At 37.0% G+C, this 15,084-nt stretch overlaps 2 protein-coding genes across 3 annotated transcripts; both read right to left on the minus strand.

Annotated features, from left to right (window-relative positions):
- Nucleotides 1-151: 151 nt before the first annotated feature.
- On the minus strand, nucleotides 152-4,296 carry chchd2 (coiled-coil-helix-coiled-coil-helix domain containing 2). Of its 2 annotated transcripts, XM_038283978.1 has the most exons (5): nucleotides 4,135-4,296; nucleotides 2,768-3,023; nucleotides 2,206-2,359; nucleotides 698-722; nucleotides 152-517 (listed from the first exon to the last, which is right to left on the minus strand). In XM_038283978.1, the coding sequence occupies exons 1-4, from the start codon at nucleotides 4,182-4,184 to the stop codon at nucleotides 715-717; spliced, it is 468 nt and encodes a 155-aa protein (XP_038139906.1). In that variant the 5' UTR covers nucleotides 4,185-4,296; the 3' UTR covers nucleotides 152-517; nucleotides 698-714. The 2 variants fall into 2 exon arrangements, with proteins under 2 accessions (XP_038139906.1, XP_038139905.1); XM_038283977.1 differs by lacking the exon at nucleotides 698-722 and having other exon boundaries at nucleotides 4,135-4,293.
- Nucleotides 4,297-7,635: 3,339 nt separating this feature from the next.
- im:7138535 (uncharacterized protein LOC797998 homolog) lies at nucleotides 7,636-15,084 on the minus strand. Its single transcript, XM_038283964.1, has 8 exons — nucleotides 14,908-15,084; nucleotides 14,626-14,735; nucleotides 12,143-12,262; nucleotides 11,802-12,058; nucleotides 11,631-11,711; nucleotides 11,429-11,545; nucleotides 8,153-8,299; nucleotides 7,636-8,080 (listed from the first exon to the last, which is right to left on the minus strand). The coding sequence occupies exons 1-8, from the start codon at nucleotides 14,949-14,951 to the stop codon at nucleotides 7,925-7,927; spliced, it is 1,032 nt and encodes a 343-aa protein (XP_038139892.1). The 5' UTR covers nucleotides 14,952-15,084; the 3' UTR covers nucleotides 7,636-7,924.

The following is a 15,084-nucleotide window of genomic DNA, read 5'->3' on the forward strand; positions in this document are numbered from 1 at the left end:
CACCGAGACCAGAGTGACACAACAGGTGCTGGAGCCCTGAGGTGTCTCTGCTTCAATGTTCCTAAAATCTAATTGAAGAATGTAGCAGATAAGAATAGAAACAGTTCAGTGTGGTGTGGCTGAGGAGGCAGTGAAATCAAACACACCAACGTCATCATCCATGTGCTTTATTTGCTTTATCTGATGAAACCATACGATGAGAACCAGCAGCTTAATTCTACATATTCTGTGTTATTTGAGCTTTTAGAATAAAAGCGCTGCTAATGAAAAGCATCATCTAAATTACACTCAACTCAAAATAATGACACCAAAATATATAAACAGTATTTATAAGACTATGATTACAAACTCTGCAGCTGTGTTCTCACAACAAAATGAGGTTGCTTCAAATCATTTGTTTAAATAAAGCATGTTTATTGGTGGTTTGATCCCTTGAAGATTACACCCCACTAGTATCTGGTGAGCTGACACATGATCTCAACTCTGCAGGACTTTTTTTCTTCATCTCAAGAAAGACCTAAAGAGGACAGAAAGACATTTCAATGAGATTGTTTAAAAAAATTTAAAAAGAAGTTTTATAGAAAACCTGACAACACATTAAAAAAAGCACACTTGACACTACTCCCCCTAGTGGTCACACTGAGTACTGCTCTACTATCCTTCATTCTAATGCTAAGTCATCCACATTCTATTTTACCTTCTGCTCCTCATTTTCTAGTCCCCTTCACAGAAAAAAAAATAAAGGGAAAGAAAGATATAAAATATGTGAGTTTTTAATACAACTGAAACAGCTCACCATCTCTGAAGTACCTCAGATTCACTGATCAGTTAAACATTTCTGTACAATAGAGACTTGCTATATTTAGGTTACTAGGATTAAACTCTGCAGCAGGTTTCTCACAACATCTAGACAGAAGGATAATTCAATTTAAATTCGGTCATTATATTCAGAAAGTAAAACTAACACTTTATGGATGCATAACACTGACTAATACATTTTACTTCTTGTTTTCTGTTTACTTGAGTTTATTTGGTAATTTCAATTTAGAAAAGTAGACTACAGAGGACAAAAAAAATGCATTTTAATCCATAAGTATTGTGGCTTTCATCATAATACGGAAGTTCCTGATTTGTTCTTGCAGGTCTTTCCCACAGGAGATGACCATCCAGAGTGATGTATTCAAGAGACAAGTTAAATCTTTATCAATCCAACAAGTGGGAAATTTCTGTTGTTTTAATGAAAAGTTAAGTTAAAGGAAGATATGTTGTAGAAAGGAGTGTAGGAGTACAAGAGAAAGCCCCAGTGGAGGTTTTTAAAGCACATGAGTTTCTAAAGTTTGGATATTGACAAGTTAAAGGCTAGACAGAGCTTCAAGGGACAGACGTATCCAGGACATGGTCTACAAACGTCAGGGTTCTTTGTTTTAAGCCACCTCTAAACCCCACGCAATGTCAAAAGCGCCTTTTGCAGACTAAGGAGATCAAGGACAAGAGTCTCTAGAGACAGAAAAAGGGAGAGGCCCAGAATCCAAGCTGCTTGAGTTCTAATGTGACATTTGAATAGCCAGCTGTGATTTATGGAGCCTTATCTACATGTGTTGGTCCACCTTGTTTCATTAAGTCCAAAAAATATGTCTATTAGTTTTGTTTGGTTTTTTGCTTTGTGGTTATTTATTTCCCTGCAGTACTTCTTTTGACCTCACTCTGCCAGAATTAACAATACTGTCATAGATGACCATTATGCCAATGTTCTTTAATGGGCTGATAAATAAAGGTTGATTGACCAAAACCTCAGAGTATGTAGAGGAACAGTGGAAAACAGCAATAGAGATTTTTTTTTTTTTTTGCCAGAGGAAAAGACATATTACAGAAAAAAAATCCTATTTTATTGATTTCTTAGAAAGTAGAAGAAACCTTAATAGTTTAAGTCTACACGTTAGGCTTTGAAGATTTATAATTAATGCCTAAAACACATATCTCCTGTGGCTTTAACCTCATGAAGGCACTTAAAAATGTTCAAATCCTTGAATATAGTTTTAACTAGTTTTACATCAATGCACTCAGAATCAATGTAAACCAATAGAGCGGATAAAAAGAAATTCTGAAATAAAAAGCTATTTAAAAAATAAACAAAAACTCTGACAAAACCAGAAGTAGATAGTCGAGAAAATGTTTTTCTATTTACATTTGTATATGTAAACTTACCATTAGCAAACCTGCACTGTTTGAGCACTTCGCCAAATCCCTCACAGAGCTTCAGGTCACTCTGGTTCTGAGCACATTCCAGGAACTGCTTCAGTTCATAGGAGCACATCTGCGTCTGGTCTGCCTGCTGCTGTCCCTGCTGCTGGTACGGCTCCTTATGGACACAAAACACACAATGATGGTTGACAGATCCTTCATTAGCAGAAAACAACTTCAGGCATCTTGAGTTAAGACGCTGGTCTAAGTGTGTAATAAAAGCTCTGATGGTGATCAAGCAATTCATCTAATTCTGATATAAACTAACTGGTGGTCTTTTCTGACGAAAACTTGGTTTCCTTATTTGAACTGGCTCAAGCGTTTCTCAGGCCGGTAATCTTTAAATGGGTCATTCTTATTTACAGTCCCAAATCCTTATTGTCCTGGTCCAAACAAGAGCTTTACCTGTCATGTTCATTCTATCACAACTCTTTACTGGATCTTTAATTACAGTCCTGCCAGCTGTCTGGTAAACAAAATAATCTTCTCCAACCCTAGTTTCACAGAAGGCTGCTCATCAGTTTACCTGATATGTGACGTCAGGCCTGGCAGCCTCAGAGCTGCCTCCGCTGAAGGCACCAGTCATGGCGTGACCGAGGGTGTGTCCCACTGCAGAGCCCACTGCCACGCCTGCGGCTGTCGTTGCCATCTGTGCGAACATGCCAGGCTGTCTGGGCGCTGCGGCTGGCGCACCAACAGCAGATGGAGCGGCCTGCATGGGGACCGGAGCATGAGTTGGAGGTGCCGCCCTGGCCATTGGTGGAGGTGAAGGTGGTGCCCGGCTGTGGAAAGTAAAGTTCAATTTAAAAGGTCAGGGAAAACGGCGTCAACAAAAGGCCAAACTATGCAGTAAATAACTCATTTTATATCAACACCTTAATCCTTAATATAGGAACAGAAAAGTTAAGCAGCTGTGTATATTTATGAAATAAAAGAAAAATATAATTCTAGAGCATTAAATTAACAATTTTATACATCAGGTGTTTTAATAGTTTCCCTTTAAATAGGAATAATTTTAAAGTGCAAGCTGTGTTGAAATCTAGGCTGATGTTTCCTTAAGGCACTGGCTGGAGGTTTCCTCAGGTCACATTATACAGCAGAGCTGGGATCCCCACGGTCACTGCTTATTACATTGTTATACACTTCGAAAATTTTAATCCTCATCAACAGCTGTTAAAGAATCATATCTAACTGCATACATCAAAACAGAAAGCTGTTTGAAACATCAACAGTATGTTAGGTCTGGTCCTTATGTAGCCACTGTTTTGGGCCAAATATTTGCACAGCCTAAAATTTATGCATTACATTACATATGCTATTTTGTAATTTATTAGAATAATTTATTTTTTTTTTTATTTAACAATCAGCTCACCTTTTCTACTTTATTTTTTTCAGCTACAAGAATGATTTTCCTTATTTTCAGTACAGAGGGTTGTTGTTTATCTTAAAGAAAATTGACCCATAACCTGGAAATATTTGCTGGAAATTCAACAAAATAAATATTTGAGACACATCGATGTAATATGTCTATTAAAAACAACAGACATAGCTAGACCAGAAGTTATCCTGATACACTTAATAGTTGACCTTTTTAAGTCTTAATAAGATATATCTTTGACATTATATAACATAATGACCTTCATTCATTTAAGTCGATTACAAGAAAAAGACAACAGCTTAAAGCGGCTATAAAACATCCGATTTAAATGACTAAATAAAGTTTAAATCACTGACAGCAGTTAATCTCACTAACGTTCCAGGTTCAGACTTTGGTAGATGACGCCGTAACAGTTACCTGAATGTTAGCATATCGGCTAACCCGCACCTCGCATTCTTACAGTTTCCCCACGGTTTCAACAATTTAGGCAAATAACATTAAATGTATTTAATTACCTGGCAGGAGGGCTCATCCTGCTGGGTCGGCTTCTGCTTCCTCTTGGCATTTTCAAGAGTTAAGTTTGTTTCGCTGCTCGTGTGAGAAAAGATGGACGCAACTCTGAGCTGCTATGACACACGCTCGCAGTTTTATCTCGACCTTTAGTTAATCCGGAACTTTCCATGTGTTACATCAGCTATCCTCCGACTGACTTCCGCTGCCGCAAAAACTATTGTGTAACTGATGATAATATATAATAAAAATATTTTTTTTGTTGTTGTACCATTTCTCATTAGAATTGGATAATAATTTAAATTCACAGATGCCCGTTTGTTTGTTCTTTTTTTACATTTTCAATCCAGAAAGGGAACAATGTGCCTAAAACATGAATATAATTTCGGCAATCTAAAAATGGTGGTAGGAAGAAATTTATCGACACAACCTGTTGCAACTAACCAAAAAACATGTTGGGGACAGTAAACATGGGAAACAGGTTCCTCTGGCTAATTAAGTAAGATTCAGACCGAAGTGCAAAATGAAATGAAGGAACATAAGCTTGCGATGATTCTCAGTTATCCAGGTCATAGTCATTCAAAAAAAAAGTGTTTTAAAAAAAACAATCCACTGGACTTTGTTTCCAAGTTTGAAGACATTTCGCTTTCCATCCAGGAAGCTTTTTCAATTCAAAATGTCAGAATTAGTGCTGAGTACCAAGCTTTATAGAGTAACCCAAAATAAAGCCTTGTTTTGGCTTAGAAAACAAGTCCGCCCCTTAGGAATGGGGAGTCCTTGAGGTCATTGTTGGCCTGCAGTACTGGTCTATGCCTCTGAAAGGGAGGTCGTTAGGGTCGTTGTTGGCCTGGCTGACCAGGCGAGATGTTTTGTTCTTCTGCATGGGGAGGGGGGTTGAGATGATAGTGGGAAGGAATCAACTATATCGCTGCTTTGTAGGTTTTTTTAAGGCTGAAATTTGAGTCCACTCCCTCTATTTAAGGTTTTTTCTTTCTTAACATAGATGGCGTCCTTCACACCCCTCTCAAACCACCGTACTTCTTTGTCCAAAACATTCTGGTCCTCAAAAGAATGACCTTTGTTCATCGGGTGTCAATGTACAGCAAGTCTTGTCCGGAGGATGCCGCTCTTCTGTGTTGGGCCATGCGTCTGGAAAGGTTTTTTTGGTTTCTCCAATATAAAGATCAGAACATTCCTTACTGCACTGAACTGCATACACCACTGCGCTCATATTTGGTATGGGAGTTTTGCCTTTAGGATGCATGATTTGTTTAAAGGTCTTGTTTGGTTTGAATTCTACTGGGATTTTGTGTTTGGAGAAAATCCTCTTGAGTTTTACAGAGACTCCAGCAACATATATGGATAATTAAATGTTTTTGCATTAAATTATCTCACCATTATGTTCTGCTGCGTGTCTTTTGGATTTCCTTGCTGATTTGACAAACGCCCAGTAAGGTTTGGTGAGCACCTTTGATGTGTTTCTGTTCTTCTTGCTTCCCTTCTGTTTTGTAGGGACATGCTCGGCTTTCTGTCATCAGAATCTGACAACACCGAGCTTCCCGGATGGGATGGGAAACGTCTTTAAACTTGGAAAAAAAGTCCAGTGGACTATATTTTTTAACACTGTTTTTGGAAAGGAATCTAAGCTGCACATCACTATGAAAACATCATCCACACAGTGAAACATGGTGGTGGCAGCATTGTGTTGTTTGGATGCTGTTCTTTGGATGCCTGTTTTTTTTTTTTTTTTTTTTTTACATTTTCTATCCAGTAATGGAACAATGTTCCTAAAACATGAGTATAATTTCGACAATCTAAAAATGGTGGTAGGAAAAAATATATCGACACAACCTGTTGTTTGTTTGTTGTGTTGTTTGGATGCCTGTTTGTTGGTTCTTTTTTACATATTCAATCCAGAAAAGGAACTATGTGCCTAAAATATGAGTATAATTTCGACAATCTAAAAATGGTGGTAGGACAGGGAACCTGAGGTTGCTGATGCTGAGGATCCATGGAGCTTCATACAGGACTTAAAGATTTTCTTCCCTAGTAAATTAAATAATCTAGTGCTTATTGCTTAAATTTGGTGATCTTTGTCCAATTTTAAAATTAACCTGATGATCTAAAACATTTAGAAAAATATCAGGTATTTGCATAACACAAAAAAAGTTTTTCTGCACTGTCTGCATTTCACATACGTAGAAGGAAAGCAGATACCTTGGGATATTTCTTTAAAATAACAACCTTAATTGTTAAACTGATAACAGTGTAGTACTTTTGGATTAAAGTTTGTTATTACTACTATTCATTTGTTTTCCCCTGATACACACACACACACACAACTGTTTTTATGACATATGGGGACATTTAACTGACTTGCATTTATTTTATAGGGCATAACCCAGACCTTATCCTATTAGCAACTTTTACCTAACCCTAACTTAAACAGAACCGTGCAAGACAGACCACTACAGAAGATCCCTCCTGCCTACAGCTATCAAAAGCTACAACTTGATCACAAAAAAAAAAACACAACAAACTAACCCTATGAGTTACTGAAACATAAAATTTCCCTTTATTAATAATGTATTTTTGAATTAAATTATTTTTCCAGTTAACCTGGGTCCTGGATATGCATGGGGTCCCATTATCCTCAGCACTGTTCTAGCAGTGTTTGCAAACATAGATAATCTCTTATGAATTTTCAGATTCCTTTTCAGGTTTAATTACCATGGGAATATCTTAGTTATCCCACAGTTAAGGAAGAAGATAGGAGCCATGTGTTCCAGCAGGGGATTGCAAATTCAGAAAAGTGAAACAAAAAATTTTGACATTTTCCTTAAATGCCCGCCATTTATTTACTGCGTTATCTGTAATGAAAATGCAAGTAGAATATACATAGTTCTAATTGGAAGATTTTACATTAGACAGAAAAAAGCCTGGAAAATAAATTGAAATTGATAAGGAAAATTGATAAAAATGGAAATAATGATATTGGTTTTAACTGTATACATACATACATGCATACATACACGCGTACGTATATATCAATAAATAAAACAAGCCTTAGGGAGCACCTGAACTAAACTGTTATTGAGCAATACTCAATCAAGCGTTTTCTGTAAGGTTCAAGAAATGTTCAGACTTCACTTGTTGACATCTATGTTGGTTCACTGTTTCTGAGTAAGGCACTTGCAGTTTGTTTTTATAATTATTTTTAACCAAAAAAAATCAAAACCAATATTTTAAATTGACTAGGTTATAATTTAGTAAGTGTTTATTATTTTTTCAACTTTGTGTCATTAGAATTAATTGTGAGAATTTATCATTTTCTGTGGGAGGGTATGTAAACTTTAAAGCGTAACTTTAAATAATCCTGTAAGTTTTTTGATTTCTGCGCTGTAGTAACAAAGTGGGTGAATAACTGTAGCAAAATAAAAGCAGCTCCTTAAGTGATAGATAAACGGAACACATTGTTGGACCAAACACAAAAACAAATGGTTTAATTTGAGGCAAAAATAATCTTTAATTAAGGCTAGCCAAAAAATAATAATTCAATACAATCAATATCTCTGCCAGGCCTTACCATAGAATTAAAAAAAATTACAGAAATATCTGCTCATACACCAGAACCTTACCAATTATAAGCTTTAGAGTACTTCCAAAATGTTCTCTGAAGTATGTACATAATGGTTATAAGTATGCTTATATCCATAACAAAAAATTATATTAAAAGCAATAACAATCTTAATAAAAAGAAAAAACAAAGAAGTAGAGCCTCTAAAGAGAGACAGGCTACTCTTTTTTCCCTTTCTTCTTTCGATGCTTATGTTGATAGTTTCCCCCTCTTCCTCCTCTGCTTCCCTGTGCTCTTCGTCCTTCCCACACTGGCATAGGAGGCTCTATCTCTCCGGGCCGTCCTCCTCTGTCTGGAACGCTGCCCATCAGCATCTAGTCAGAGCAACCACGTAGGTAAAAAAAACAAACAACTTTCTCTATACATATTCAAGTGAACAGTTGTACCTTGTAGACGGCGGTGCTCTTCCCAGCTTTTATTGGTTTGATGAAGGACTGATCTTCTCTGGCAGCTAGCAGGAGCGATGGAGACACTTGGGAGGACCCAGTGAGGGACAAAATAGACGGAACTGAGGCTAGGGCAGCACTGCGTTCCTGCAAAATAAAACCTTGTTAAATCAGGAGTGTCGGTGCTGATACAGCTCTGGTGAGGTCATTGATTAAAGCTGCTATATATGATGGAACGTCCAGCTGTTGACAGTGATTCAGCTGGTAAGTATAAGGGACTCGTTTCAGCACATGGCCTCAACAATAACCATCAGCTGTTTATTTCATTTACTTTTAATGGCAAGTAAAAATATTGATAATTTACAGTTAAACCCCAATAAAATATGGATAAGTACACACATTTCAGGTCAGAAAGGGAAGTTTAGACACTTACACAGTAATGCAATTCAGTTTAGTTTCTAATAATAAGCTAATAAAGAGACATCAAAATTTATGAGAAATAAAAGCATTTTTGTTAAAACTGGCTTGATTATGTACATTAAATGTCCTTATCTTCTTTCATGCATCTTATTGATGAAAATGGCTTAATAAATTGTCTTTTGGCTGTAGGTCAGGGCCTGTTTGTTCGTCATTCAACCACAGGGATGTGGTCAGGTACCAAATTTCTATAATACGTTGGCTGGGAAAACCATAATGTTCTCTAAAATGTCAGAGTAAACGTCTGCTCTCACCTTAGACAAGATGAAACACGGGGAACCAATCCTGCTTGACCTCCACCTGCTAAAACCTGTGACTCTCTGCTCTTTCTTCAAACTCTTAGACCCTGGTTTAAACAGTGAATTTAATTTCATCTAAAAAGGGAACTTTGGACCCCTCTAATTCTGATCCTGTCGCTAGCAGCTGATTAAGACGAGGATTCTGACATCTGCAGCTTGTGTGCAGGATGCATCTGTGTGTGCGTGTTGAAGCATCAGCTCACGCCTTATGAATGCTCTTCAGATTTTTAATTTTTTAGGATTTTTCTCTCAAGGCAATAGTTATCCAACATGTTTTCTTTACATTAAACTTTTCATTTTTAGGCTTGGATACAGCACTCAGAATTTACTCATTATTGTGGAAGTCATAAATGTCTGAAGAGGTTTCTGTTCAAATCCTTTTTTGTTTTTATGTTCTGAGAACCTGAATTTTAACTTAGCTTTTAACAATTGTCATCATATTTAACAGAAAGTAATGCTTGAAACATATCAATCTGCATATAATAAGTTGGCAAACACATGTGGTTTGACTTTTTTATTCAATTACTGAATTAAATAAAACATTTTGTCTTGTTTTAATGCATGTACTGTTGGTTTCTGAGATTGACCACACAGTGGCGCTGCAATCAACACTCAACATATACTGTAGGCACTATAACGAAGAGTGACCCAAATTGTTGCCTAGTATTAACATTGTAAATTAGATTAATAAAATAGAAAAAAAGAGTATTTATACACTTTTTAATGTCTTTTATGGAACTCTTTTAGGTGTGTTAAATATGATCATTATTTTGGTTTGTGTTGTTTTGAGTAATGCTGTTCTTTTGGATATGCCTTTTAAATAATGTTTTTATGTATATGCTGTTGCTGGAAGTAAATAAAAATCTCTATTTTAGGAAACATGATGGACAATCTAGTTGATGAATTGATGCAATACATTTGTTGCCCTCCTTTTAAAATGCATCGCTGAAGACCCTTAAAAGTGTCTGATCTAGAAGGATTAACAGATCATTTTTATAGTAAATAAATAAATAATAATAATATAGGACCAAATGTTTGTTATATTCAAGTATAGAAAATCATCCATCCATCATTTTTCTTCCGCATATCCGGGCCAGGTCGCAGAGGCAGCAGTCTAAGCAAAGACGCACACTTCCTCCAGCTCCTCTTGGGGGACCCCGAGGCGACTGCAGGCCGGCTCAGAGACATAGTCCCTCCAGCGTGTCCTGGGCCTTCAACGAGGCCTCCTCCCAATGGGACATGCCTGGAACCAGGAGGCATCATTAACAGATGCCCGAACCACCTCAGCTGGCTCCTTTCAATGTGGAGGAGCAACGACTCTACTCCGAGCTCCTCCCAGGTAACTGAGCTCCGCACCCGATCTCGAAGGGTGCGCCCAGCCACGCTACAAAGAAAACTCATTTCGGCCGCTTGCATTAGTGATCTTGTCCTTTCGGTCATTATAATGGAATGGAACGTTACAGGAAATCAAAATTGGAAAATTACTTTGGCATATTTAATCATCATTATTATATTTTGGGCCAGGAAAAAACAGTTGTGCATTTCTGAAAATTAGAAGAAATCAAAAAAAAATAAAGCTCCTAATTATCTCTGGTTTGTACACAGACCACTCTAACATACCATAATTACTTTTTGCAGAATATAAGTTTGAATTCTTGTATAAATGTTTCTGAATAGATTAGCTCACATCCCATTACAATGTGTTAAAAAAAGAATCAGAACAAGAGTAGGTTGAAAAGGTGACTATTTCTCCATTTTGAAAATAAACTGCAATTGGACAGGCAGCTTTTTCAAACCTTGAACACCATACTACCATTTAAGAGCTCTGCAAACATTCAGCTCATTCTTAAACGCTGGAAATAATGATGGTGGGACAATCAGAGCCGTCTTCATCACGCATAAAGACACATATTTATTTACTGTGGTTTTTATATGCATTTCATTGTGCGATTGCTATCGGGTTAAAATAACTTCCTGTTTAAAGGCCATTATAGATCTTATGGGGGTGCTTTTAATAAACAGGGTTGGGCAGGTGGATGGAAGGTGGGTTGGAAGTAACGGGTTAGTGAGATGAGAGAAAATGTCTGTGGCAGCTTTAACCCGGCAGGGGATGGAGGATGGAAATTAGCCTCCTAACTAAAATCCTTGATTTTAGTTTCTGTAATAAGTGTATGTTTTCTCTGTAAATACATTGTCCCTTTTCATTTAAACAAACACAAATACAGAATAAATTAAATAAAACATAGAAAGAGCATTCTGTAGACTGATATTTAATGTAATGTTGTGATTTAAGGCGTTATTTTTTTTGACTAAGAGATATATTTTATGCCAGAATCTAAACCTAATAAAAATGAGCAGGGAATTAATTCTATTACCAAATAAATGCTGTGCTTTGAATTTTTTTTCTTAGCTGTGAGTTAATCTACAAGGAGAAATCTCCTTCAACCAGAAAGGCTGTTAACAGAGCAAATGCATTGAATAAAAGATTTAACATAACTACCTTTGTTTTTTCACCCCACGCAAAGGACTCGAGCGTAACCTGAAATCGTTTAATCATCATCTGCTGCCGACAACGGTAATCCACAGACAGAGTCTGATTGATCTTTAGAAGTGCAGCCTGAAAAGAACCAAAGCAAAACAACATTTTTATGAAACTAAAACAGGATAATTTAAATAATAGGAAAATATCTATGTGAACTCACCCACTGCTCTGAGCTTAAGCTGGTGCTCAGAAGGGGGTTTGTCATCTCTCCACCCGGTAGACGAGAATACCTTGAATTCACCTGATTTAAAAAATAAAAAGCTCTGACCTTTCATTACTCTTTTTTTTTTAGTCTTTATAAATGTTTTTAATATCCAACTAACAGGCTTGCCTCATTCTCCACATCTTCAAATTGAGAAGAAGCATCCAAACCAAGTGCATGCAGCAGTAAAATCCACTCTGCCTGCATCTCCGCTTTCTTTTTGTCCATCTCTGCAGCATCATCCTCTCTGTATTCTTCACCCAAATCGTAGCAGTGATGCTCAACTCGCTGCTCTTTTACCGATTCTCCGTCTGACAAGTTCTCTTCAGCATGCAGCTCCTTCTGCTTGATTAGATGAGCCGCTAGCAACTCTGACACAAGGAAGTCTGCAGATTTATGCATTAAAAGGTATGACTCCAAAATCATTGGTAAATATATAACATCATCCATAAAACAGAGTGATTCCTCACCAGTGATCTTGTTCAGGGTAGACGGTTCCAGCACATCCATATCAGCGAGGGGCGAAAACATGTTTGACAGCAGAATTCTTAACTCTTTCACCAACAAAACACCACCTGCTCCCTTAAAGTCTGAAAAAAATGAAACCAGGGAGCTTTTGAAGATGTTGCCTCTGCTAAAACATTTAAATGATAAAGATAGTAATGTATGATAAAGACAGAATCTATGAAATATAGCTTAAACAAAAATATATTATATTATAGGAGTGAAACCCAAGTACCTAGAGCATTAGATGCTAGATTTAGTTTGTTGCACCGGGAAAACATCTTATGAATCTATCATTATGTGCAGAGGTACTTACCCTCTGCTACCTTTGCAGTATATGTTTAGTTCCAGTTGTATTCAGGCATCTTGAAACAATATCTTGCAGAAACCAGCTTTTCACTTTTATCAAAGCTGCGAATTCTGCGAGATGTGATTAGGATTTGAAATTGTTTACTAATGATGTCTGACAAACTTCTGACAGAATCACAAAACAGCTGGATTTATGCACTGATTATATTATAGAAATGCTGGGGGCACTGGATTTTATTCTATGGGGGACTGAATAGAAATGAACTTCCTACTTTTTAAAAGCATGTGTTTGGAAATATTAGGAAAACCATGCATGTTTCTTTCTTCTTTAATTTTACTACTATACAGCAGGGGTTCCCAACCTTTTTTGACTTGTGTATCCCTCAGGGAATTTTGTCGTACCATGAGTACCCCCATAAGTATTGATGACTTTCCAAAAGTGGCAAATTAAAAGTATTTTACTTCATCTTTTTAACTTGAGTATTCAATTATTTGGCATTTTATTATTCCCAACACCTGGAAGTTAGTAAGGAAACAAAAACATTTAACTGGAGCTCCTCTGAGTAACTCCCTTATAATCACATTTAAACTTGATGGATTGGGAAGAAAATACAGAACACAAATTGTAGTCAGTCAGAATGACTTCATTATTATTTTTTTCCTTTGTTTTCATCAATCATGACATCTGAGCTTGCTTTGATCAGGAGTTTAAAAACAGCTGATCCCAGATTGTTCTCTACATCCAGTCTCTTCCTCTGCTTGGTTTAGATGTGTGTCACAGCTGAAGGTAAACTCAAACATATGAGAAAAACTGACTTTTTGATTGAAAAAAAAGTTTGTTTGTTTTTTTGTTTTTTTTTAGTTGGTTCCTCACAAAACAGAACAGATCCCAGCCCTATTTTATTTTTTTACCTGAAAAATAAAATATTTTCTGAACCCCTTGCAATGCACTCGCGGACCACTGGGGGTACGCGTACCCCGGTCTTTCGCAAGATCCCAAAGAAAATACATTCAACTTTTTGTTAAAATAAAATGTTCATTTGGATTTTAAACATCCGCCAAAGTCCTCTCATCCGTAGGGTTACATAAGTAATTCTTAATTTACTATAAGCTGAACAGTAGATGGGCACCCAGACAGGGCCGTAAGCAGGATTTTTGAAATACCAAGGTCAAATATTGCGATAAAACTTACTTGACAAAAAGAACATCCTGATATGGTGACTTTTTAAAATATACTTTGGAAACGTGAATAAAGAGAGTGAAATCACAAGCCCATATGAACATGTTAATTATAACCATTCCAAAACTCACACAATTAGAGAGAGTGAGTGAGTGAGTGAGTGAGTGAGTGAGTGAGTGAGTGAGTGAGTGAGTGACGAATTAATGTGAGTGAGAGAGAATGAATGTGAATGTGAGTGATTGAGAGTATGTGAGAATGTGAGTGAGTGAGTGAGTGAGTGAGTGAGTGAGTGAAAGAGAATGCGAATGTGTGAATGAGTGAATGAATGTGAGTGAGGAAATTAATGTGAATGAGTGAATTAATGTGAGTGAGTGAGTGAGTGAATGTGAGTGAATGGGTTAGTGAATGTGAGTGATTGAGAGTATGTGAGAATGTGAGTGAATGAGTGAGTGAAAGAGAATGCGAATGTGTGAATGAATGTGAGTGAGTGAATATTTGTGAGTGAGTGAATGAGCGAGTGAGAATGTGAGTGAGAGAGAATGAATTAGTGAGTCAATGAATGAGTGAGAGAGAGAATGAATGTGTGAGTGAGTGAATGTGAGTAAGAGAGTGAGTGAGTGAAAGAGAATGTGAGTGAGAGAATGAATGTGAGTGAGTGCTATTATTATTATCATCATCATAATCATACTATATTATTGTTATGGTTGTGTTTTTATTAATATTGAATTATTATTACATCTGCATGGCCCACTAAATGCATCAAATGAATTGCAATAATATATCAGATTATGGGCTTTATTTGTTTTTTTAACATATGAGAATGCATGCTGATCGTTACACCAATCAAAGTCAGAACTATTTTCATCATATAGTAATAATAATTAAAAAAAATAATAACAACTAAAAAAAAAAAAAAAAGAACCTGGGAAAATACCGAGGACATGACCTCGGAGTTCTCACCTGTCAGCTCAGGACACAGAGCCCCGAGCTCCGCGGACAGCCAGTTCAGCAGCGGACAGGGGAGCTCATCACACCTGCACTGAATGAGGCAGGAGCCGCCCACAGGGTACCTGAGCAGGAAGTGGAGACAACAGGTAAACTCACCTGGTCTGAAAGTCAAGTTTATGATGCAATCTAGAGTCCACAGTGAGAAAAGCGGAGGGATACAAGCTGCATTGATCTATACGATACAGGATTTTTAAACTTTTTACACATTAACATCGATGAATTATTATTTCTCACCCAAGATCAACAATGGCTGAACTTGTCTTCTTGTTTCTCTCCATTCCAACAGCGGAAGGAAGACAATAATTCACATTAGTTTTTGTTGGCGTGTTCAATGTGCAAGTAGTGAACTGGTTCTATCGCTCAGATATGAGCGGTGTTTACATGGACTGCTTCCTCACAGGATGTCTAACT

The sequence above is a fragment of the Cyprinodon tularosa genome, unplaced genomic scaffold, assembly GCF_016077235.1.
Source record: "Cyprinodon tularosa strain WSP-4 unplaced genomic scaffold, ASM1607723v1 ctg198, whole genome shotgun sequence".
In the NCBI taxonomy this organism is placed as follows: domain Eukaryota; kingdom Metazoa; phylum Chordata; class Actinopteri; order Cyprinodontiformes; family Cyprinodontidae; genus Cyprinodon; species Cyprinodon tularosa.